This window comes from Mytilus galloprovincialis, chromosome 1 (assembly GCF_965363235.1).
Source record: "Mytilus galloprovincialis chromosome 1, xbMytGall1.hap1.1, whole genome shotgun sequence".
In the NCBI taxonomy this organism is placed as follows: Eukaryota; Metazoa; Mollusca; class Bivalvia; order Mytilida; family Mytilidae; genus Mytilus; species Mytilus galloprovincialis.
Genome location: NC_134838.1, coordinates 46,761,396 through 46,788,893, shown reverse-complemented (window position 1 = coordinate 46,788,893; position 27,498 = coordinate 46,761,396). Strand labels below are relative to the sequence as shown.

The window sequence follows — 27,498 nt, the reverse complement described above, 5'->3', positions numbered from 1 at the left end:
TATTATTACAAATCCGGTAAATAGTCTAATTCGGTAGGTCACGTTCACGAAAGAGGAGGGGATTGTAGTTACGACGTAAGGAACATATCCGATATCATTTGTAAAACAGTTATTCCATAACGGTCAACCAACTCGTGATGGCGTCCGTATTTACGAAGGGATGATTTCAACTTCACCATTTGGAACTCTTGGTTAAATAGCTTCCTTGTGATTAGCAACCCTCTATCAAGAAAAGCAAACTAACTGTTGGACGATGTTTGTTCGTACGATCAGCTCTTCCACGTTTGTATTGAGTTCGGATGAACAACTGTTTCGGTCAGATTATAACTGAAGATACATTAATCTACAGAATGCTTCTCTAGTGCTGTAAAATTGATACCGTAGATTTCACATGTCATTAATATTCTGTCCTTTATCTTTTTGATTTTATTGAAGCAACACTTACGATTTATTGTTATGAAACAGTGCAATAAATTTTATTTACAAAAATTGCCATATATACATTTATTTATATCTCTCATTTAAATGTTTTATATCAACAGCTCACACTCTGCTAAGTTGGTAAAACATCCGAATGAAACAAACTTGGCAGTTGAAACTTGCTTGACGAGTCTGTTATACCAGATATCTTTTTGTGTAAATGCCAACAAAGATGTCTTGTTTCTGAATTTTCCATTAACTTCAGTTTACCCGAAAAGTATTTGATTGGTCTAGTTCTATTAGACCTGCTGGTAAAGCTGCCAATTATTCTACCTTTTCTCATTATTACTTTTCGAACTGAAACTGTTTCATGGAGAATTCCCCCTGCAAAATAAACAGTTAACAAAGTATCAAAGATGGAATGACGACTAAAACAGAATCACTCATATATGATAATTTTAAGCTGTTTCTGCAAATTTTAACTAAAACTGTTTTTTTTACTATTGATTCTAGTGTTTTCAAATCCCGAACTTTATATGGTATATTCATATCAGTTAGTTCAAGCACTTTGATTTGATTTGACCTTAGAAAAGTTTCTCTTTATTTATGTATCACATTCTGAAGAAGATTTTCTATCCAAAATTTTGTTCTCGCAAACTCGGGTTTAAACGGTTGTATAGATAATTTATGTAGGGGGCATACTGATTTTTTGTATATACTGTTATACAACAACTTGCATCGTGTGGACGACCATTGCTTTTATTCTCATTTAAAAAAAACGTAGTGGGAATGATCAGAAAACAACAATAGAATCAGAATAGTGATAGCGCGCGTACCTGAAAGATTTCTATGTTTTTTAGTATTTTGTATGTAATTAGTGTACACGGGTTTCCCAAACAATTCAGGCTGGTTTGTGCTTGGTTTCATACTTACCGATAATTTAACACAAAGTGTCGTATTTGGTGAATATATATTTTGTGAATATAGGAGACGCGAACTATTTGAGACCATCAAATCGAGAAGGGGACGTAAAAAACGACTCTTGTAGTGTGATAAATAAATTACCTAATAGACCCGAGCTTCTTTTGGAAAGTTTGGTAAAATTATCAATATAGAAATTAAAGTATTTCTTTCCAATATGTAGTACTCTTTTCACTCGTAATGTAACTTCAGGATTGAGCTGAAATCCAGTCATGCTACTTTTATTGTTCCAACACTTTATAAGTTTCTCTGAAGATGTTTCTGTGCAATTAAGCAGTGGCCAATCAAACTTGCGTCCATTATATATTATTCCACTATCGATATTCATTAGAAGGGTATGGGCATGTATTGACACAAATATATCAGACATGTACATCTTATCTTCTCTGAAATCTTCAGTTTCCGGTATAATTCCTATGTTTACTACCATTTCTGTTTGAAAATAAAGATATTATAAAATATTGTTTACTTTTATCACGATCAGGGCAAGTTTTATTAATTAAAGTTTATATACAAAATACCAACAAAAAACGTAACTCTTCTAATCACTCACCATTTTATATTCATCCAATGCAAATACAAAACAATAATACTATGCCATAGTACACGGATGCCCCACTCGCACTGTCATTTTCCCTGGTCATTGGACCGTGAAATTGGGGTCAAAACTTTAATTTGGAATTGAAATTAGAAAGGTGATATCATAGGAAACATGTGTACTAAGTTTCAAGTTGATGTGATTTTAACTTTATCAAAAAACTACCTTGACCAAAAACTTTAACCTGAAGCGGGACAGACGGACAAACGAACAGACGGACGGACGGACGCACAGACCAGAAAACATAATGCCCCTCTACTATCGTAGGTGGGGCATAAAAAACCCACCGCCATAACTCGTTAAATACATTTTCAATTTAACTTAAAATATACTCACTTTAGTCTTTATTTATAATTTGAAATAACAAAATACACATAGATGTAAACGACGGACGATGTTGAAGTGAAGAAAAAAAGAGGAAAATAACAAGGAAACACATCAAAAACAAAAAGAAGCCCTAAATGTTTTCTAATATAAATAAAAGGGAATATCTCTCTTACAAAAACCGAATACGACAACAGCAACACCAATGTGCGTGCAAAAGTAGTATTTATAGATATTCGTATTAATTCCAAATCCACAATATTATAATTGTCATTAGCAAATACATGTCCATTCAAGTGAATGAAAAGTTGACAAAACAATCATGTACAGTGGAATAGTCAAGTGTTAATTTTATTTTTCTCAGCAATTTCCAATAAAGGCGTTTTGAGATAGAAATTAAAACATACATAAAAAATCAAACCTTTTGGATACATATTACCTTTTGGAATTTGAAGTATCCTTACGATCGAACCGGGATCGGACTTTATATCAAAGCAAAAAGGAAATTCAATACTCTCTATTCCAAACTCGAAATGTGGATCTCCTTTTGCTGAAAGCATGAACACAAACATTGCAAATTGTTCTGTTAAGTCATTATTAGTTTTTAAAATGTCATACATGTATTTAATAAGGAAATTTAAATTTAGCTATTGGAAACACCTTCGAAGCGGCATACTCCACTGTGCCCTTTAAAGTTCATTACTTAGAAAAACTAGTTTACAATATAGAATTAACCTGGATATATATATGCTCATATTAAAGAAGAATTATTTTGTTAAAATGTACAGTTACGTGGCACGGTCAATGTTTTTACCAATAGACCCTCCAATCGATTTCAGGGTAAACATTCCAAGACCAAATAGATAAATATTCAGTGTCTTTTTCACAAAAAAATACTGGTCATGACCTATTAATTCTATGTGCTGAAGTTGTGTATTGTTTTAATATATTTTACAGTTTTAGATTATATGTCTATGGGCTATCATCTTTGTTTATTGATGTCTTTTGACGAGACTAATCTGGCAATCATACCACATTTTCTTTTTTATAAGTATTTATTTATCCCGCTATATGCCATTTAATATTTGGAGTTCCGTACTCAAGAAGATTTTACATTGTTATTTTTCAGTTTGTTTATCTTTGTATCTATATATTATCTACTGTGTACCTCATCGAGAAAGTACGTAATAAACTTATCATAGATACCAGAATGGACATTTTTCATTAACGCTAGACGCACGTTTTGTCTACAAAAAAGTCATCAGTGACGCTCGAATAAAAAATCTTAAAAAGGCCAAATAAAGTACGAAAGAAGTAGCTAAGGTAAATTATACTGTATATATTATCTACTACAAATATACAAACAAGATTTGTATCGGCTTCTTAGTCAATTTACTATCAAGTACAACATTTTGTTTGTTTGCGTCATAATGCTCAACATGGAGCACCTGTCATAATGATCATGTGAGTACAAAACCAGTAAAAAAACTTATGTAGTTGGTTATATTGTGAAAATTGGCGGTATTACAGTTACGACAGTAGTAAAATGTCCGCTATCATCTGTGAAACAGATATTCCAAAACGTTCAACCTACTCGAAAAAGCGTCCATACAATTAACGAAGAAAATGCATTTTGTAATTTAGCTTCATAATTTGGAAATCTTGGTTAAATAGCTTTCTTGTGATCAGCAACCCCATATACAGCTTGTTTAGTTTGCGCTTACAATAAATAACTGTCATAAAAGTGAGAAGTTTAGCTAGCTATCAAAGCAGTTTAACTTACTTGTTCTTCTGAAAATGCCTGTACCCAGTCAGGAATATAACAGTTGTAACTCGATCCGTTGGTTGATATTGTTTGTAAAACATTTTTTGCACTGTTACAACAGTTATGTTTTCCTCGTGCATTTTCTAATATCGTTTTTTGTAATGACTATGATGTATTTCGTGTTACTCGACTTCCAAAAAAAAACGACAAGAAAAAGTATCTTTGTATACTTATGTTGCCATCTTTTATCACCAAAGTAAAGCCTATAGAATCACCTGAAAATTCGGTACCTCTTCGTTTCGGCTGCTTTTCCTTTAATTGGTCTCTTTGTTTATGAGCTGCTGCATATACAACTGTAAAATATTTTTAAAAAATCAATGCTTATAAAAATTTCAAGAGTAACATCTGAGGTCATATGATAATGTATGTATTCCAAAATTATGTTTTACAATTCAGCATGCATTGACCTGAGACATTAAAACATTAAAACGACATCAAACATACACGGTAAGTTGCTTCAACATGGTGTAAATGATCAAAATAGATCATTACAACACATATGTTTTTAAAAGGCTTGGTTTCGTACGTGACCATGCGAGTCTTTTTCTACCTATACTGTGTAGGCTATCAAACAAAAAGTCTATCTTTACAAATAGGCGAATGTTTGGTTTTAAATTTTTAAGACATATTCCATGAATTTCACATCAGAAAAGCATCAATTAAGATTAATGTTGTATCTAAGTCTCATATTCCGACAAGTATTGTAGATATATAATGACGCTAGTTGAATCTAACATGGTTTGATTTCCAATTTTTTTTGTGTCAGTTTTTATAGTTTAAAATGATATAAGTTGAAAACAGCAGTTAAGTTCAGATCTATCTTGATAAAGCTGTACGTGGGTTTTCTCAAAAATGGAAGCTGTAGTGATATTCTAAATTTGCGTATACATAAAGGAGAGGAGAGATACAATTTGGTATTAGTTGGTACATTGTATGTATTGGTAATGCAGATCTAGAACGCTTTTGGTGAAGACTTTTGTATTTAAAATGTAACTTTAAAACTTTAGCTGAAATGCCTATCCTATGCTTTGCATATGAAATTTATACCAAGAGTTGCATCTCGTATATCACTATGTGTTCCTTTAGTACATAATATTAACAAAGAAAAACAAATTTGAGACGACTTCATTTAAAGGCAGTTAAGGTTGTGAATTATTTGTTTGCTATTTTTTTATCGGACAATAGACAGACAAAGAATATAGAATAATTTCCATTCATACGGCGGACATATAAATTCTTTACTGCACTTTTTTGAATGAAATAATAATTATATAAAACAAAAATGTTAAAACTACTGTCTGGGGGCTTTCATCCGGGTTTGAAAACAAGATCACCTACGATTAAGAATTCTATTTTATGTAATCTCTTGATAAACATCAGTCAGTGATTGTTTTAAATCTACAAATACTTGATCTTTGATCTTTGATCAAGAAACCAACACAGTTAAGCTAAACAATACCACAAACAACAATAAACAAGAGTAACGCCGCTTTTCAATTTGAATAGTGTGTGTGTGTGTGTATTGATGACTGTCTTTATCTAGAAATTGTGTACCAAAACGGACCTTGAATTGTTCAAATGATGAAAATGGATTCCCTCTGCCTAAAATAAGTAAATATTAAATCATTGTACTACCCTTATTTCATATTTCAAAGATATTATTTTGTACTACAGATAAACACAATAAGAATGTTTCAATTTGTTTTAAAATTTGTATAGTACCTCTTTCGTCATTGTCTAGGACACCACTACTGTCTGATTTGCCGTGTCTTCCAATCAAGACTGCAGTAAGTGGTGTAACATACTTATACTACAAATAGAAAAGTAGCAAATGCAATCAAATGAATATAACACTTATCACTTTCATGCGTCCGAAGTCCGTTTTCAGATTTACCATCATCAGCAACATTCAAATCTATCTTCTTGACTGTCAACAAACATTCTAATAGGGTCTTTGCATCGGAACTAAACACATTTATTCTTAATAAACCAGTTGTTGGCATGACACGGGTTATGTTCTTCTCATATATGTTATGATGGTATGATACGAAACCCCTCACAGGGAGGATTGTGCCTGATATTCATATTATGAAGACATAATTTTTCAATCAGTTTAATTGAGGTCCGGAGCTGGCATGTCAGTTAACTGCTAGTAGTCTGATGTTATTTATGTATTATTGTCATTTTGTTTATTTTCTTTGGTTACATCTTCTGACATCAGACTCGGACTTCTCTTGAACTGTATTTTAATGTGCGTATTGTTATGCGTTTACTTTTCTGCATTGGCTAGAGGTATAGGGGGAGGGTTGAGATCTCACAAACATGTTTAACCCCGCCGCATTTTTGCCCCTGTCCCAAGTCAGGTGCCTCTGGCCTTTGTTAGTCTTGTATCATTTTAACTTTTAGTTTCTTGTGTACAATTTGGAGTTTAGTATGGTGTTCATTATCACTGAACCAGTATATATTTGTTTAGGGGCCAACTGAAGGACGCCTCCGGGTGCGAGAATTTCTCGTTGCATTGAAGACCTGTTGGTGACCTTCTGCTGTTGTCTGCTCTATGGTCGGGTTGTTGTCTCTTTGGCACATTCCCCATTTCCATTCTCAATTTTAATAACATGCAAGATATATATTCTTCCTTCCACACATGACTATTTGTCCAGATAACTAGTTTAGAACCATTTAATTTCGTATATCTTTCATAAAATACATTCATTTTAATTTTGATATTGTAACGTTAAACAACATAAATTTGAAGAATAGTTCAGTACAAAATATGTCGATTCTTTCCATTCCAGTCTGATACAACACACTCTTAAACAACATGTTTGCTTCATTAAAAATTATCATAATGGTATACCTGTGTTCATCGTTTTAAATGTGACAATATTTGATAGACACACTATCAGCATTCAGGGAATGAAACAGTTAAAAGTACCACACAAATAATATAAAATGAAATGATCCTCATAGGTTTGTTGAAGTCATATAAGCATTGATTTTGTTTGTAAGTGTGATTTGTGCTAAAAGTCAGCACTGTTATTTATCATCATTATAGTATTTTAATTCTTATTTCTTAAGAGTCACGTTAAAGTGATGTTTGGCTTTACTTATATCCTTTACGATTTCCTAATCCTAATGAGTAGTTTAACTGAAAACGTTTAATTATAATGATTTTCTTAAATTTTGCGACTATTGTCAGATCATTTCAAAATTAAAACGAACAGTACCTGAATAGACATTGTTAACAGTGTTTCTTTTAAAGCTTTAACCATTCTAGAGTCATCCATAGCTTTTTGTAAAGACATCACTTCTTTTAATCGTCTATGCTTCCATATTGCCTCAATTGTATTTTTACGTCCATCATCATCAATTATAGAGACGCTTGCGTTTGATAAAATGGTCAGTCCCGAAGCTCCAAGCCCAACAACTGTAGAATTAAGAAATTTTGTTGTCTCGTTTTGAAATTTTCCTGACGTCACAATTTCGGAATTTTGGAATAAAGTTTTGAAATTCGTTTGTGTTACTGTTTGATCATTGACAACGTTATCCATGTATACAATATTGATATGCTTCATTAATGTAGTAGCAACATCGTCGTACACACTATTTATGACCGAACTTGATGTACTTGCATTATAAATATGTCTTGAAAAGCCAAAATTTTGAGACGCTATCTTAGACGTCAGATTTTGATCTGCGCCTTTACCTAAACTAATGGAAAATATAGGAATTCCTAAAACATTCCTGGTTTTAACTCTTTTTGTTATTAGATTTCTGTTTGTAATACCAGTCGATGCCTTTCCATCGGTTAGAAATATAACAATTGGTGAACGGATTTCGTCTACTTTGATAGAATGTAAAATCTTTATGCCTGCTAGTAAACCATCATGAATATTTGTACCTGAAATAAAGAATTCCAATTTCAAAATACATCGACACACATTTAAGTATTTTGGGATTTACTAAGTTAAGGGAAAAAAAATTAAAAAAATGTATATATAAACATATGATAGATGATTAACAATTGGACTTTTCCTTGTAGTTCAGTTCTTTAGTGCTTCTACTTTTCTTTATTCCATTTTTCGAGTCGATGTAAACAGTTTAAACGGTTTTGCAAAATAATATTTTAAGGCTACTTGTCAGAACGGCTAAAACCTTCCAACTCACTGCATTGGTTAATAATTCGTGCGTTTAAATTATCGAAATACGAAAATAAATTGACAATTAATTTCATTACACAATCCAAAGAAACAAAAACCTTGTGTTACCAATTACCGCGAACAAATTCTGTTTTTTTGTGATTATGGAGTTGATTTTTATTTCATTTTAATTATTTGAAATGAAAGCAAATAACAATATCAATCACACTTGGCGTGCAAAAAGCAATTTCAACTAAATATATGATAAATCATTTCTTTACATTTCTTATATTTACAAACAACAAAAGACAATATTTATGATAATTATATTTTCATTTGAACGTCAAATGTAAAACTAAACTGCGACAGAAGTTATAGGGAATCAATATTAATCAACGTAAAATATATCAAACACCATATACGTTAAATTTTGCGGATTTCAAATCAGATAGGTCATGTAATATTAGTATATTCGATATTTATTACTTATTATAGCATAGTTCTTAAATAGTTTCTGTTATTACCAAATATTCATTAACAATATGTTTAATAATATAAAATATTAAACTAATATAATATAAAAAATATAAACTATTTTTTTCTAATTAATAGAATTAGTAATTGTTTAACTTCAAATATTTGCTGCAAATGCACAGACTGCAAGAACAAAGTGCAAAAATACTGTTGATTTATAAGGTGCACGGAGCAAATAGTTATATTCTTTGGTTCCTTGTCAAAGATTGGTTAACAAATCATTTTTTTCCCTCAATAAACGGCACTGGTATTAATTAAACACTTAATGTAGATATTATGAGATGAAATAAAGATCCAGTAAATATACACCAATTAATGATAATAGATGTACTTTTGGACACATGAATTTGATAGGAATATGTATGAGCAATGTTCCTTTTTGCTTGAAACGTCATTTCAGAGAAATTATACATCTTAGAGTTTATAATGTACATATCATAAAAAATAATGTTGTTTAATGTCCAAATTGTGAATGAGTAAATACATCACTTTGATTGTGTGATAGACAATAAATCATCTTTCTCGTGCAAACAATTGCTGTGCGTTCGAAATTCTTACAAAGTTATAACGAACAGTTTACGTATCGATTACCTTAACCGTATTTAACATTACTTTATCGGAAATGTGGGTCCCCAATGCTCTCCAACTTTGTACTTTATAACTATTTTGATATGAGCGTCACTGATGAGTCTTATGTAAAAGAAACGCTCGTCTGGAATATTAAATTATTAGATAACTATGTACGTACCTCCACCAGGTGTCATGAAATAAATCATATTTTTGGCATCAGTAATACTTCGATTGGTTACTTTTTGCAGTTCGCTCTCAAACATACCAAATGACGACTCGAAGACAACGATGTTGAACATATCCTTCCAAGCAAGTTTGCCCAATATAGTAACCATAGCGTTCTGGAGTTCCGCAATAGGTTCACCCGTCATAGATTTGCTTGTGTCTAGAACAAACACAATATCCTTTGGAATAGCTTGAAGACCAGTCGGTGCAAGAAAATGTACAAAGAATCCATCTTCAATCTAAAACATATTGAAATACTATTTTAGTTACTCATCGAAGTTAATAAGCTTATAATTTTGCACGCCAGACGCGCATTTCGTCTACTTAAAAGTAAGCAGTGGCGCTTGAATCAAAACAGAAGAAAGGAAATTATTCTGTTCCTGGCATATATGCATCTCTATCAGTAAGACGTAATTCATATAAATAATACAACTCATTGTTCTTTTTGTTTGTGTTAAAAGAAGAATTGTTATATGTGCAATACATTTGAAGTAAAATTAGCATACAAATTATACACCATCCTAGTGAAGACAAATCTTCAAAAATCTTGTGAAACTACCATTTATCTTACAATTTTTGATATATTGCTTTGCCATGCCGCAATAATACGGTATGTTATTCTGTTTCTTCCTCCTAATAATTGACGGTACTGTAGCAACGACATTATTTTAGTACTTTTCCCGTAATGTAATGTAAATACAATAGGAATGTAATTTGTATGCTTGGAAATCGAGTGTTTCGCGATACCTATATTTGCAAAACAGATTTGAATTTGTCTAGAAATTGATATTTCAGTTCAGTCAAGATTTATTCTCATTGTTACATATGTAATGTTCGAAGAAAAAAAAGCAACACATAAAGGTTACAAGAATCTCTCCAGCATTCTGACTTCTTTCTACGTCATATTGCACTTGTAACTTATTTAGACACTTCATCTTATTCGAAACCGCATTGTATCTTATGACTGCTGATTCGTTACTTGGTCTTGTCAGATGAAGGTCTTTGCCGTTGTCTACAAGAGAAAATGCATTAACAAACAAATAGCTGATCTCCATATGAATATAGGACTTTTATAGATAGTGTACAATTATTTATAATTCGATTTAGGTATGTATACTTTAAGAAACTCATCATTCAAAGTTGGCCTTATATTGATGTGGCTAATAGTATAGGTTCTTTTTGTCATATAGCTCTTCAATGGTTTCGGTTCTTATACTTGTTTGGCTTTCAAATATTTGACTTTGAGCGTTCATAATGAAGGTCTATTTAGAAAAGCATTTCGGACACATGAGATTAATAAAATAACACATGAATTTCCAATATATGATGATTCACCTGATGAAAACAGACTGCATGGCTTAAGTAACTGGCATTGTAAGATGGAATAGGCTAAAACTGATTAAGCGAATTTTGCTCCAAAAAAGTTTTTCTATCGAGAGAAAAAAAAAACAGTTTGCAAGTGGTATTTATAAGGTCTTTAAAATAATTCGATATGTGAAGTGTAAAAAAGACAAAGGTGTATCTCTTGAACCTAAATTTAGTCTTGATAAATTACCAGCAGAATACATGTCTTTCGTGCTGTTTTTCATCCTAAAACTTGCTTGATAAATCTCGTAAATGAATTAAATGATATTTCATTTTAATTACAGCAAAATACGTACTTGTATGTTTATGATCTGACAATGAAATCATTATTTTTGGAAATAAAATTGATTATCTTTAAACTGTTTATCGCGATTTCCTTTGATGCACTTTATTAAAAAATAAGATGCCTAGATGTGTTAGTTTAGTTATCTATGAGATCTTAGCCAATTGTACAATTATAACTCTAAAACGTAATGCCATATCAAATGTACTTGATTCGCCATCTGATGATTTTGAGATGAAAAGTTACAAAGCAATGCCATGACAAATTTATAAAAGTGCAAAATAAGGGATTTCAAAACAAAGAGAAATATTGTTGTCTGTCTTTGATTTTTCTTCACTTTAGAAAAAAATAAATAAAGTGTGCCATTAAGACAAGCAAGTCAGTATTTAATAATCGTTTACATTCATTATATTTTTATATGCAGTAAAGGAGTTTAAAACATCAAAAGACTCTTCAAACTTAATATCATTGATAGCATCACTATTGCACAAGGTTATCGTTTTATTAAATACCGCCTTTCATTTTATTGAAGTAAATAGAAACTCTCCTTATTTTTATTGCATATTTAATTTCAACATACTTATCCCTGCTGTTAATGATCTGAATAACACTAGTTGATACTACAGATATATTTAGTATTTTTTGGATTGACTAAATCATGACAAAACCAAACCAACTACTTACAGTCTTGTTGTACCTTTTCTTTAATAACAAGAAATAAAGATGTGTAAATGAAAAAGTATCCTTTTGAATTTGAAAATAACAAAGAAGACTATTTGAAAAGACATGGCCTTCAACAACAGCCGAAGCGAAAAAAGCTACAAATCGTTCGTGTTAAGTTATGAAAAAAAAAACAATTTGCCAGGTCCTATTAAAGTAAAAACGTCTGAACTAAATGTTTGAAAAGTACGATACAAAAATATATAATTACTTAGTGATTCGATAAAAAACATAAAACTGTAGCTTTAAGATTATAAACCAATTAAATTGAAGACCAATTTTAATGTAGGTATATGTATTCGATTCTGATGCTCTTTGCGAGTTTTTGTTAAATATTTTTTGTTTTTTAGGTTGTGACACAGTGATAACTGCTGTACCCATATTTTGAGTAGTTTGCCTGTTGTGTCTGTTTTGTTCATTTCATCGTTGTAAATGTAATGGAATCTGATGCGACTGTCATACAAGTGAGAGGTACCAGGTTCAAACCCACCATTTTCTACATTTTAAAATGCCTGTACCAAGTCAGGAATATGACATTTGTTGTCCATGCGTTTGATGTGTTTTATCATTTAATTTTGCCATTTCATTAGGGACTTTCCGTTTTGAATTTTCCTCGGAGTTAAGTATTTTTTTGTGATTTCACTTTTTATATGTTCTTGATCCTTTACAGATTAAACCAACAATAAGAAACATTGGTGTCCGTGACCACACAAACAGAAACCTTACAGAATTTAATATACAATTTGTAAAAACAAATTAAAAAATGGGGTAGTATCAATTTTTCTTCACCTTTTTATGTTTTTTTTTTTCGTTTAAGTTATATTCGTAACACGTGCCTCATAAATCTAAAGTATCAAATATTGATTCTGTTTAACTTGTAACTGTCAATCAAATGAACAGATAAAATAAAACAGAATTTATATTGCATATGAAGTTAACAAATCAAAGCGGTAATAACTAAATCAAGGACATTCTTTACTATAAAAGTTTTTTATCTACAAAATGCTTGCGGAAGTCAGAAGTATGTTGGTTAAAAAATAGAAAATAAAACATTTTAAAAAACTGACGCTGCTTCAAGACGTTTCCACAGTATTAAGATAAGATGTTTTAGACTAGAAAAAATAGGCTGGTGAACACAGTCTTATATAATGTATACCGTCTACATTTGCCATTTATCGTTAAGGTAACTTCATTATTTAAATTATTAAAATACGTTTTCATCACGATGTTGTCTACTTTGACATATCTGACTTCAATTCTACAAAATTGGCTAGATTTTAAAGTATGATTGCAGGAAAATGAATATTGAATAAGTGAAAGTATAATAAATGACCTGATCACATAGTCAATATTACATTAACAATTACGTGAGGAAACATTTTTCGATGAAGATCGTCTAAAGCAAAAGAATCTAGATCGAACAAGCTGTATAAAAAATGAAAGAACACATTTAAAATAGGTAGCGATTCGACAACAATCCAACTGTGTAAATATTGAATGTTCTTATTTATTGCCGATTTTCATTATGTCCGACCAATTAATTATTTTTCTTATTATTATCATTGTGTTTTTTGTTTCATCTGAGTTCTGTGTTGGTCGTAATCCAATTTGGGGTAAACTTTTCTTATATCCTCACAATTGGCTATTTTGTGTTCAAAAGAAAGGCTATTATTCGAGTTCAGAAATATAATATCACATTCGATTCAGTAGAAGAATCAATTAGAATAAGATTGTACACAACTTGAATCCCACTTTACAAAACTGCTAGGAATGATTGCAATGTACTTCAGAAAGTCTTCCATGAGTTTTTGTCATATATGTGTTCAAATATAGCAGTTACTTTAGTCGTCAGAATTACGATTTGTTCAGAATCATATACATGTATTTATCAACGTCAAAGTTAATCCGATCAATTAAAACCGTAACATTCCTGTATCAAATTATCTGTGTTTACCTTGTTTTTTGTTGGGAGGGACGGTTGTCGGGTTTTTTTTTAGTGTTAATTGTGAGAATAAGGATTTGTGCATTTAAGTCATTATTATACATATACAAATGCACATGACATATGTTAACGATAACAATATATAGCTGTATTTCCTTGTCCTTTTTTGGAAAATAGATAGCAAGATTTTTGGTTGAAAACATGTTTAATCCTTGTCTTGGTTTTTAGAATTAATAATGTAGGATTTGTGTTAAAAATACAAAATAAACAAGGTTTCTTGTTTTAAAATCAGTCATATAAACAGTTTATTCAATGTTCTAAAATTAACATTTATTGCATACATCGTTCGAGAAAATACGTACCTCGATGTACATTTTTCCACATTGGAGACAACTCGAGTTTTGCTAAAGGTTTCGTTTCTTTAATTGACACTTCGATATTTGTATTGTATCCGTTTTCACAATGACCGACAAAAATGTGGATATTATAAACGCCTTTAAGTCGTCGGAGTACCTCTTGGTATGTTAATGTTATAGTGACGTCTTCTTCAGGAGGGATATCAACGGGAAAAACAAACGAATTTGTGTCCAAAAAGCTGAAAAAAAATAATATTGGTTCATTTGTTTAAGAACATTAAAATGTTGAAAATTTCACAATCAGCTTTATATAAACATAATGTATACATATACTTACAATATCGAATAGACAAAACCAGATACCAAGAAGATATTTGAAAAATGTTGAGTCCAATAGAACAAGAAAACACCATAGTTAAAATAAAAACAAAGAACAATACATAAAACAATAGCAAAACATTACACAGACACAGAAATGGAATTCAAGATCTTCATCTAATAATGCATGTCCAATCCAGTGTTCCGAAATGGTACGAAGTTCCTGTTCCGCAGTCTGCATCTGCGTTTTGTTCATTGAAGTTAAAATATGGCGCTAAATAAAAGCAACAGTTGTTTACCGATGTTTAACCCACATAAAGAAGACGAACCAAGGCAACATACAAAACTATTGGAATGACATGCACTTGAAAAGCAGCAACCCGGGTGTCTTGACAAAGGCAGAGGCTACTGCTATGTATGCAGCATCCCCCATACAAATACACACTCAGTCAAAATTTCAAAATCGGAAAAAGAAAACATTCGGGAAAATTAGTTACCTTTATTTTGTTATCATAAGATTTAAGATTGTCACTGTTGACAAAGAGATATATCATATCGGTAATTCATATTTGGTAATAGAAAAATCGAGTATAACTACACATGTTGAGGGTTTCTCCTGGGTCAATTATTTTTTTCGCAACCTCTTTGCCAAAACAATTCATTTTTCGACACTTTATAATTTTTTTCGCCAAATAACAAATATATAGTTTTCGTTTGAATTTTCCTTTTTTTACCACCACCCGAACCCCCCCCCCCCCCCGTAAATAAGATGAGTTTGCCCCATTGTTGTCTATGAATATTCTCTTAAACTTATCTTAGAGTCTACATTGTAATGAATAAACACTAAAAAATCTACATTCAAAAAGAAGAACTTTATTTTTAACTTAAAACTGAGAAATTTATTATATTTTGAACAACTTTAAAAGAATGGTGCCACCTACTTTTAAAAAAAAACATGTTTCAACCATATACTACCAGAAAGGTGTACAGTTCTTTGGGAAGGTTTCTTCAAAATAAAAATATGTACCCTTTTGTACTAAGAAGAGGGTTTTACAACAAAACAAAAGTTTTGTCAACAGAAATTGATCCGTCATTTAAGGTGTAGTCATTACATTGAAGGGTTACCCATATTCGAGGGGTTGTTCCCAGATCTTCCAAACCTTTTGAATAGATTTCTTCATAACGAAAGTTTCTTTACTAGACCATTGTAAATGATTAAGTTGAGAAGTAAAACTATGCTTAAAATACGTGTGTCACTGAAACGACTTTAAGGTACCAACTGAAATTAATTATCTATATTAAAGTTAAAAGATAAAGTTTTAAATCAGAGATTTTTCTTGCTTTTGAACATTTTCCGTTATGATAACAGTTTTCGTTTCCAGACTATCATTAAAAAAAGGAGAGGACCGAGACGTCTAAATTTTGCTTCAAGCACGTGACGTTGCAAAGTGGTTAATAAATCCTGTATGTAATTTGTGACGGACGCCGTTTAGCCATATCATTTTGTCAAACAATACAATCAACACCTTTATTAGTTAGTCCTTTGTTGTCGATGAAATGCAATCAGCTGATTATTGATTTTCTATCAAACTCTTAACGAGTTCAAGGTGAATTCCGACTATTGTCCGATCAGCTAAAGTCCGAGAAACCCAAAAAAAAGTAAACAAACAAGATGGTTGAAAATATATCGTTATGTATATATATATTTCTTTCGCCAAATTCTTTCGCCAATGACGAATTTTAATCGCCACAATTAATATTTTAGCGCCACCGGAAACCCTGCATGTTTATTGAATGGGATTACAATAAGAAGACACAACATACAGTGGAGATCACTTCTAACCTCTCATTAGAACTGTCAGAATATTCTGTCATAGAACTGTTCTAATCTGTCCTAGAACAGTTCTACCTAGAACAGTTCTACCCTAGAACTGTTCTAAGTAGAACTGTCAGAATCAGTTCTAGGTAGAACTGACTAAATCAGTTCTAGGTAGAACTGCCAGGATCAGTTCTAGGGTAGAACTGTCAGGATCAGTTCTAGGTAGAACTGTCCAAATCACTTCTAACCGTAGAACTGTCAGCAGAACTGACTTAATCAGTCAGGACTGTAGAACAGTTCTAAATGACGTCACTGCAGTAAGGGAACTTTAGAATTTAGAAGAAATAAATCACTTCCAACTACTTTGCTATATATTAAATAGCAGATTTTCTATATTTTTTACTGATCAAACGACTTTTATTACGTTACATGTACAAATATCGAAGTGAATAGAAGGTTATCCAACTCATCGGAGATATTTTTATAAGATTGCATACGGAAACATCATTGTTTACGTTTCTTCGTTCCCCGTTTTTAACAGTCCCCTAAATAAAACTCTACATTTAATTCATGGAATTTTAATCGTAATTTACCTTGTTTGCCTTGGATTTACATTCATTTATAATTCTGTTTTGACAAATGTTCAAACGAAAATTGTACAGTGGATGAATTATGGGATATTAATGAAAAAAGTGTTGTGTAACGTAAAAAAAAACTATATATACATTTGCACCATCTCGTCTTAGCCAAACTTATCCATAACGATTATATAAATAAATGATATCTGGGAGTCTGGAACTCAGAAAAATATACTGGATCTGAACATGAATGAAACATTTGCCCCTGGACGTTCGGCTACAAACAAAATCATGCATTTTTCTTTGCCTTCTTCAAACTATATTAACAGTATACTATTCCAAGAAGAGAACTTCCCATACATGTACTTTTTATTTTATTTTTAAAATAAAGTATATGAATCAGTCATGTGAGTGTTGGATGATGCCATTAAATAGTTTTGTTTAAAAAAAAACCATCACAAACTACTGACTTAAACATGTTAAAAAGTCACTTTAGCATGTTGAATGACGATTCATTATTATGGATACAGAGAGGAAATAACGGCGCGCTAAATTCTTAGATATGGTATAAATACACCTTGTCGCAATTTGGCTGCCATTACTGGATATCACAAAGGTTCCCGTAAAATTTTGACGTCATAAAACAAAATATCTGACTCCACAATAGAAAAGTCATTGTTGTATGCTTCAAAAGTTCAAGAGGCCGGGTCAGCCAGGATTAGCAATAAGGTGTATTGTGTTTCAAAATTGGTGTCATTTTTATCATACGATCCGTCCTCACATAGAAATAAAATTGGTTTACCATGTTTACAATGAGGCCATATACATGTATATTTACATGATAAAGTGTAAATAAGTTCAGTTTTGGTTGATGCGGTCAAATAATTTTGTTAAAACAACTCTCACTCAGTCTGATATATCGAAACCACTGAAATTTGTTTACAATTCAATATTTTGAATAAAAAGAGGACTTGCTGATATTCTAAATTGATGTGGAAATTTTTTGTAGCCAATGTGTTCCAATATTCATTGATATTGCTGTCATTTGAATTATACAATCCATCATTACCGGTATATGTATTACTATAAGTGATTTAATATGCGGCTATATATATATTAAGATTTTCATAACAAAGTGTAATTATGGTCAGTTTTGGTTGATGCTGTCACATATGGTCAGTTATTTGTATGGTTGATGCTGTCAAATATGGTCAGTTTTGGTTGATGCGACAAATAATTTTGTTATATTCATGAGTCAGTCTGAGATATTAAAACTACTGAAATTAGTTTACGATTCAAAATTTTGATGAAAAAGAGGACATGCTGGCACTATAAACTGATATGAGCATAATTTTATTTTCCAATATTGCTTTCATTTTTATTAAACAATGATCCATCCTGATATAAAAATATACATGATTTACTTTGCGGCTATTAAGATTCGCATCATGTTCATAATAAAGTACAAAATTAATATGGTCAGTTTTGGTTGATGCGGACAAATTATTTTGTTATACCAGTCAGTCTGAGGTATGAAAACTACTGATATTTGTTTATGATGCAATATTTTGAATAAAAAGAGGACATTCTGGCATTCTAAATTGATGCAAATGAAATTAGGTAGCATTGTGTTCCCATATTTCTATCATTTGTATTTTCATGATTTTACAATCCATCCTTACATAAAAATATTACAGATTTACTATGCGACTATAAGAGTTACATAAAAAATAGCAAATATGGTCAGTTTTGGTTGATGCGGTCAAATATGGTCAGTTTTGGTTGATGCTGTCAAATATGGTCAGTTTTGGTTGATGCGACAAATAATTTTGTTATATTCATGAGTCAGTCTGAGATATTAAAACTACTGAAATTAGTTTACGATTCAAAATTTTGATGAAAAAGAGGACATGCTGGCACTATAAACTGATGTGAGCATAATTTTATTTTCCAATAGTTGCTTTCATTTTTATTAAACAATCCATCCTGATATAAAAATATACATGATTTACTTTGCGGCTATTAAGATTCACATCATGTTCATAATAAAGTGCAAATATGGTCAGTTTTGGTTGATGCAGACAAATTATTTTGTTATACCAGTCAGTCTGAGGTATGAAAACTACTGATATTTGTTTATGATCAATGCAATATTTTGAATAAAAAGAGGACATTCTGGCATTCTAAATTGATGCAAATGAAATTAGGTAGCATTGTGTTCCTATATTTCTATCATTTGTATTTTCATGATTTTACAATCCATCCTTACATAAAAATATTACAGATTTACTATGCGACTATAAGAGTTACATAAAAAATAGCAAATATGGTCAGTTTTGGTTGATGCGGTCAAATATGGTCAGTTTTGATTTATGCAGACAAATAATTTTGTTACATGATTACATGTTACTGTCAGTCTGAGGTATGAAAACTACTGACATGACTGATATTTGTTTCTGATGCGATATTTTGAATAAAAATAGGAAATGCTGTCACTCTCAAATCCAATATTGTAGTTATTTATATACTACAGTCCCTCTTGACCTAAAATTATAACTGAATTACTGCGCAGCTATTTAGATTTACATAAAAAAAAAGCAAATATGGTAAGATTCGGTTGATGCGGTCAAAAGATTTTATCATACGACTCAGTCTGAAGTATGAAAACTACTGATATTTGTTTATGATTCAATATTTTGAATAAAAAGAGGACATGCTCATTGGCTGATCAAAGGGGGGGTTCAGGAGTTGGAACCCCCTTTTTTTGGACGATCAATGCTTTTGAATTTGAACATATAGTTGGAACCCCCCTTTTTTAAATGGCTGGATCTACCCCTGCATGCTGGCACTATAAATTGATGCGAACAAAATTGTTTTCCAATAGGCACTGGCTACGGTTACATGGAAATGTAACAATAATAAAAATATTATTATTGTTACATTGGAGACTAATTGCCGGAATGCAAAGTTGGGTGAGGAACCGATTAATTACAAATGTAACAATAATTACTGAGGCTACGGTTACATTACGGTATTGTTACACGAAAAACAGCAATGTACGCTAGATTGATTAAACTTCAATCTTCTATAGTTGTATTGCTTCATTCTTTCATATGTACTAAACAATACTTGTAATTTAATACTGATGAATAATAAAATATTATTATTCAACAAATGGTGTACAACTTGAATAGTTTTATTACGTATTAATGGTTTTGATTGATGGTCAAGATTAGGAGTGTGACTATCAAAGGCGAAAAATATAGTTCAATGGTTTCACTTTTTGTAAAGTATTTAACTGCACACCTACTCTTATTATTGTCATTATACTTTGGACCAATTTTGTTTATGGTGAAAAAAATAAAACTTGGGATGCGTTTTAAACGAAACTGAAACAATATCAAGACATACATTTCATACAGCTTTATAACTTGACGCAAATTGATAATCAAAAGCAAAGTTTGCTAACTGTAACTTAAATACTAAGAAATTATGTATGTACACGTATCCGTGGAGGACGTAATTTCGTTCATCAAAAATGTGTCGGACTTTAAAAACAACTTACTGGATTTGTAGAAATTGTCATGGTATTAAAATAAAAAAAAATTACAGTAAATAAATTGTATGTTATAAATGTATGTAATATAAAATGTCCTCAACTTTTATTATTTAGTACATATATTACTAGTCCCATCGTACATTGCTTTTTTCATGTAACAATAACGCAATGTAACCGTAGCCTCAATAATTATTGTTACATTCGTAATTAAACAGGTCCTTACCCAACCATGCATTCCGGCATTTAGTCTCCAATGTAACAATAATATTTTTATTATTGTTACATTTCCATGTAACCGTAGCCAGTGCCTTTCCAATATTGCTGTAACTTGTATAGTACAGTCCCTCTTGACCTCAAATTAAAACTTAAGTACTGTGCAGCTACTAGTATATAGATTTGCAGAAAGACTGAAGAGCAAATAAAGTCAGCAATGATCAGTTTAGATTGATGTGGTCAAAAGATTTTTGTTAAACAGGTCCGTCCGAGGTATGAAAACTACTCGCAAACAGATATTACATTTGGTTAATGAGGATAATTTTGTTGTGTGATAACGAGCCATCCTGACTCCCAGAATAAAAAATGTAAAACAATTCAAATAATAACCCTCCCCCCCCCCATAATACTAGTTAACGGCCTAATTTATGTACAAAAAATGAAAGAAAAACAAATATTTTATACTACACATCAACAAAAGAAAATCACTGAATTACGGGCTCCTGACTTGGAACAGGCACTGACATACATACAGAATATGGCGGGGTTAAATATGTTCTCTTGCCGATTCTAAATCTTAAATAAAACCGGCAAAATAGCAAAACTCTATATAATATTAATCGCTATTTTGCCGAAGCCTTTATATTTAGACAAATATTTCTTAAAACTTATAAATCAATTCTAGCCGTAGAATTTATAAATCAATTTTAGCCGTAGAATTTATAAATCAATTCTAGCCGTAGAATTTGAAATCAATTCTAACCGTAGAACTGTTCTAGAAGTAGAACTGACCAAATATTTGGTCAGTTCTAGCTAGAACTGTCTAAAACCGTTCTAGGGTAGAACTGTCAGGATCAGTTCTAGCTAGAACTGTCCAAATCAGTTCTAGGTAGAACTGACCAAATCAGTTCTAGCTAGAACAGTTCTAACCTAGAACTGACTAAAAGGTGTCAGGCTGACAGTTCTACATACTGTTCTAGAACAGTTCTCCTGACAGATTCTGACAGAATTTATGAGAGGTTAGAACTGATCTCCACTGTATGTCAGTGGTCATTTGCGACAAAGATAATTCATAACGGTCAGCCAAACCTTTTACGGCGTTCATAAAAAAGCTGATAAAACAAATCTTCAGTAGTTTGTTTAATCAGGAGATAAAACAATTTTTTTTTCTTGGAGGTCAGTTTTTGTTATTAGACTTAAAATTTTTTTGTGCAATGTTCAGAAGAAACAGCTTATACAACGGAAGACCAATAAGATCTCCCTAATTTTCAGTTACCGGTTATATAGTTTCGAATCGGGGTTTTTCTTGTTCATTTCATTTTTTAAATGAAGTCTAAAATGAAGTCGTAATTCATACAATAATTTGTGAAAGTGGTAATAGAATGTTTAGAGGACAAATGTGTACACAATTGTATTATGTGTGTCTTAAACTGTAGCTCATAGTTCGACATTACATTGTATAAAACTGCTGTTGATGTCTTCAATCACTTACTCTGACATGCTCTCCGTGAGTTCCTCGCTTTCTGATGTGTTCCAGGAAATTGTACCAATATCCTTACTGTCTTTTCCTATAATACTACTTAGTAATATCTCGTCACCAACTTCTCTACAAGAAACAAACTATAAGATTATTAGATAGGGATACTTGTTAACCTTAAGGAAGATATTTCTTTTGTGTTTTAAAACAACTCTTCAACGGTCAATATAAAACAATAATCTTGATATCATTCTTTAAAATTAAAGATTAAATTGAACGAACATTATGGAACAGAAAGAACGTGTTGCGTTGATTCATGAAACAATTTCAAACACGCTCATGACAAATCAAAAGTAATATAACCAAACAACGCTTGAACTACTGTTAAAGTGACCAACAGTTCTTCATTCCTCAAAGGGGTCTAAAATTAAGAGTTAGTATTAACAGCTAGTAGGTTGTTTTTTTAAAAGATATTAACTATATCAATATCTCTTCACTGACGAAAACAAAACTGATTTCTTATAAAAAAATTTGTTATAAGTGTATAAAGACTTAATAAACTATATTATCAGACAAGGACATCTATCAACTATTGTCATGAATTACCGCAAAAAAACATTTGCAGTTATTTAGACAACTACGGGACACATCAAGATATTCCAATGTTAGTTTACTTGGCGGGCCATAATGTAGGGATGGGGTAATAAGTCCACTACCTTATGGCAAAGACTACTTAAACAACAATAATCGATTAATCTTAACCCAAATGTATACATATCCCACCGTGTTCGTGGTGCTGTTGGAAAGAATCTTGATATGTTACTGAGTTTTTGTTTGCCAGTTCAATCAAAACGTAATAGTTTTATTTTGTAAAAACGACGTCTTTAAAATGTCTCACATGATTGTTTTAACTTTAAATTATATTAAATTTGTTTAGATTGAGAATTATTCAGATAACTTACGTTTATAATAAGGTACAACTGGGTTTGTGTGCCACCACCATGTGTTTTATATAGAAGATAAACAAAAGTTTGATTTCCTGATATATTATCTTTTAGCGAATAATTGCATAATGTTTCATTTTGTTGAATCGAAAATGAGCTTAAGAAAATAAATTGCGTTATGTTTTGTATATGCAGTTTCTTACATTGTATAGCTTGTAGTGCGTAATAGGTATACACTTACTTACATTGTATAGCTTGTAGTGCGTAATAGGTATACACGTACTTACAGTGTAAAGTTTGAAATAAAAGCCTCTTTTGGAAACGGTATATCAACAATGTAGGTCTCGTTGTCATGGCTAGGATTAAACACTGTCAGAGTATATATTGTTTCCGAAAACCTATATCGTACATCTGTAATAATATCCAATCTGGTGATGATGAAGATCTGAAGAAATAAATTGCAATTTGTTTTTATTGTTTAGCCCATTCTTTTCATGGAATCTTTAACAATACAACAGTGAATTGTCTATGTATGTCGGGATAACGTGAATTAAGGAATAAAACGTTGATTATCTTTCAATATGTTGTTAATCTACGGGGTACACGAGAAAAGTTATCCAGAATTCTATAATAATGGTATGCCATTTTTGAAAAGTCTATATATAAAGTGTGCTGTATTGTGCATGAGGGATTCATTAAAGTGATTAGTGATTTTCAAATAAAGTTGTATATTCTCTATATTTGAAATCTAATTTAGATATTGTAAGTGTGGGTTAAGAGATATTTCAAAATCAAAAGGATGAAGTCAAAAGAAAAACAAATGTTTAATCTTTTCATTTATAAATTCTCTTTCCGTAAAATTGTATGAAACCAGTTGTGAAACGTTAGATTAACTTTCCTTATCCTTCCGAGTTTCGAAATCTTGTTTTTCATGTAGTATTCTGTAATTCTCATAACAGCAACAGTAGTATATGAGGTACTACGTAACACATGTACACATGATGTATGTCTACATGAACATCTTCTATTATTTTGTATTAACAAATTGAATTGAATGTAATTGTTCTTCATGTTCAGAAGTGCTTATGAATAAGCAAATTATAAAAAATGAAAATATAAAAAATCGAGTTTAACCGAAATCTTTTTTGAATTACAGATGTAGGTGTTATAAACGGTATCGAATTAGGTTTATAGATAACTGGAATATAACGGAATCAGTGCAATAATTAGTTTTTGATAATTCTTATTAGAAATAATTTGAAATCCGCGAAATCTTCAAAGATCTAACAGATATGATAAGTTCTGATAATAACGCATTATAACACTAAAGTAAAACATTTAAAAATAAGTACATTTTATCGTAACTTATCCTTGAACGAGATGATATCTATCATTAATTTCATCAGTTTTAGGTTAGGCATAAAACCTTCATTCATGAATAATAAAAAAATATATATCAAACGTTCACAAGTTATGAAATTAGGTGTATTTGCTAAAAGTCTTAACATTGTAAGTTGATGTGAATTGTACAATTTAATGACCACATTGCGGGAATTTTTTCGTTAGCGTAAAATTTAAATCACGAGGCAATTGTTTTTTGTTTTTTGTTTTTTGTTATTTGGGGAGGCGGTCAATGTTGATTGTTGCAAGTAATGATGATCTATCAATCTTATATGCAGATTAATAATTTTTTTGCCAGTTTTTCTATTTTAGTATCATTTAATCATCAATTGGTTAGTTGATTTTGAGTATAAATACGTTGTATATTATTTAAGGTAAATATAAAGTAAAGTCAATTAAAATTACTGTAAAAATATGGACAAGCGCTTAAAAAAACGTCTGACATAACAATATATGAAACAATTCACACGATATAACCAATGCAACTGCCTTGTTTATGGGAAAACAAAAAATGAAAAACCAAGAAGACTTTTCTAAAGAACATGGTAGTACCTACAATGACACATTATTTTAAAGTATTCATGTTGCTATTGTTCATATTGAACGATTCAATATTGTTAAAAGAATAAATTAATTGCATTGATATAAATAATGAAAATGTTTTCTTTGAATATATCAAAGAGACAACAACTCGACCAAAGAACAGACAACAGTTGAAGGCCACCAATGAGTCTTCAACGCAGCAAGAAAATTTCGCACCTAGAGGTAGTCTTTATATAGAGCTGGCCCTAAATGAAATTGTGTACTAGTTCAGTGACAATGGACTTCACACTTAACTCCAAAACATATTAATGAACTATATAAAAAAAAAAACCTCACACACACACACACACACACACACACTTACAAAGGCCAAAGGCTCCTGACTTGGCACAGGCGCAAAAATGTAGAATAAAGAAACACATATCAATAAGACCAGTAACACTCAGTTCAAAGGAAGTCCGAGTCCAATGTCTGAAAAGGTAACAAACAAAAGCAAACAAAATGACAATAATACACAAATGAACAAAGGACTACTAGCAGAGAAGAACATTACCCGTATCATGCCAACAACTGGTTTGAGAGTAAACGTGTTTATTTATGATGCAAATACCCCAGGAGTAAATCAAAAGCAATACCAATATATGAAATTATTAATGACTTGACAACAGTATCGTAACTATATCCTTTCCGAATAAGTCTGTTTATAGGTTATATTAGCTTTTGAGGTGAATGCCGACATTTTTGTGTTTTGTAAAGAATATTACCATATAATATTGGATGTGAAATACCTGAACGTATAGGGTGTCTGCATTTTGGTATATGTTTAAGAATGATGTCCTTGTACCCATGATAAAATTTAGTAAATGTTTTGACTAGCTAGTGATATTGAAAACCCTGGTATGATAATTTTTCAATTATGCAAAGATTTCTTTCGTTGAAATACGTTGTTACATACACGAGCGAATCGAACAAGTTGAGATAAATAAACACCATAAGATGGTGACAAGGGATCGCAACCATCTAAACAATGTTTTATCTTTTATCATAAATTTTGGTATTATGCTTCTCGTTAAAGATATAGATATCAGATCCAGGAAAGGGCAGTGTCCATTGTTAGTTTTAGCTTTATTTAAAGTCAGTTCAGCAGGATATATCTCTTTAATGTACTTAATGAAGTCGACGTTATTGAGAGCCAATATATAATCAAAATATCTAAACGTGTTATTAAATTTTTGAATCAGATGTTGTTTCGAGGGGTCTTTACTGATTTTAGTCATAACTTTTAATTCATAACAATACAGAAGAGGTCCGCAATAAGTGGTGCACAGTTAGACCCCATTGGAAGTCCGATAATCTGACGATATACGGAATCTCCATAGCGAACAACAACGCTCACAATAGGTAGAACATGTAAAAGAGGTAGTACGGGACGTAAATGAGGGAAACATTTGATACGAACAGAAATTTTGCATGGCAACAGGTCACTACCGGACACTGAAAATGACACTGTATACAGATGTTAGACCATGGACGTCCGTGTACGCGGCATCTAATGTAACGTCCAATTTTTTATCCCAAAGTTGGAATGCACAAGTACGGTCACGGTAAGAATTTGACAAGGGGTATGCTTCGGGTCGGAAAAAGTCTAAAGTGACTTTATTTCAACTCCGCTGTCACCCTTAGGGAACTATGAACATGAAAAAACAATTCTGCGCTTAAAACAATTTTCCTTTTAAAAATGCATTTGTTAGGGAACATTCACTCCTATACTACGGGAATGAAAATGAAACAAACAAATTATAAAGATAAATAGTATGATTTACCTGGTCAGTTTCCTTAGTTGCACAACAGAACGACAATGTCCATACAAATATCAAGGGAATAAAAATGTAATTTATATCTAACTTCATCTCGTCCAAATTTGTATCTCTTATTCAAATGTTTTTTCTACTTGTGAAAACATAATGACATATGATAAATTGTCAGCACAATACAGCGAGAATTATCATTTAACAACGATAAGCTAATTGAAGTTAGCAACAGTGATGTCAGATTCCTTGTAAACAGGTTGCACCATTTCACTATCGAGATTGCAAAAAGAGTACATGCGTAAGACAATATGGAATACAGTAGTTCCATATGTTTTGTGAAAAATTAATATGTAATATTCAAATACAACGAATAGGACGACCTTCGAAATAGATTAACGTTTTCCTTGTTTATTATTGTCGAAAAAGTTTCTTTCACTATTAGCTATTTAAATGCTTCTTATCTCTGAATGTAATAGTGGTTTCTTGCAGCGTTATGTTTGTTTATATTTCAGTTTTTTATATGATGAAAGAGAACTCTTAAGATATCTGTATT

General features: G+C 31.4%; 1 protein-coding gene across 1 annotated transcript; it reads right to left on the bottom strand.

Annotated features, from left to right (window-relative positions):
• Positions 1–441: 441 nt before the first annotated feature.
• LOC143076047 (inter-alpha-trypsin inhibitor heavy chain H5-like) lies at positions 442–27,299 on the bottom strand. The gene is made up of 12 exons (XM_076251677.1): positions 26,958–27,299; positions 23,478–23,635; positions 22,262–22,375; positions 14,289–14,521; positions 10,483–10,628; positions 9,570–9,855; positions 7,376–8,049; positions 5,871–5,958; positions 4,364–4,441; positions 2,763–2,873; positions 1,486–1,833; positions 442–804 (listed from the first exon to the last, which is right to left on the bottom strand). The coding sequence occupies exons 1-12, from the start codon at positions 27,042–27,044 to the stop codon at positions 554–556; spliced, it is 2,574 nt and encodes an 857-aa protein (XP_076107792.1). The 5' UTR covers positions 27,045–27,299; the 3' UTR covers positions 442–553.
• Between the last annotated feature and the right edge of the window lie 199 nt (positions 27,300–27,498).

Bases quoted from the DNA above. Each gene is read 5' to 3' on its own strand.
- LOC143076047 (XM_076251677.1), bottom strand. From the start codon at position 27,044: ATGAAGTTAGATATAAATTACATTTTTATTCCCTTGATATTTGTATGG. The intron at 10,629-14,288 runs GTACGTATTTTC...TTTCTCTTGTAG, and splicing joins GTGGAAAAATGTACATCGAG to ACAACGGCAAAGACCTTCAT. The intron at 2,874-4,363 runs GTGATTCTATAG...TCATGCTTTCAG, and splicing joins AAGAGGTACCGAATTTTCAG to CAAAAGGAGATCCACATTTC.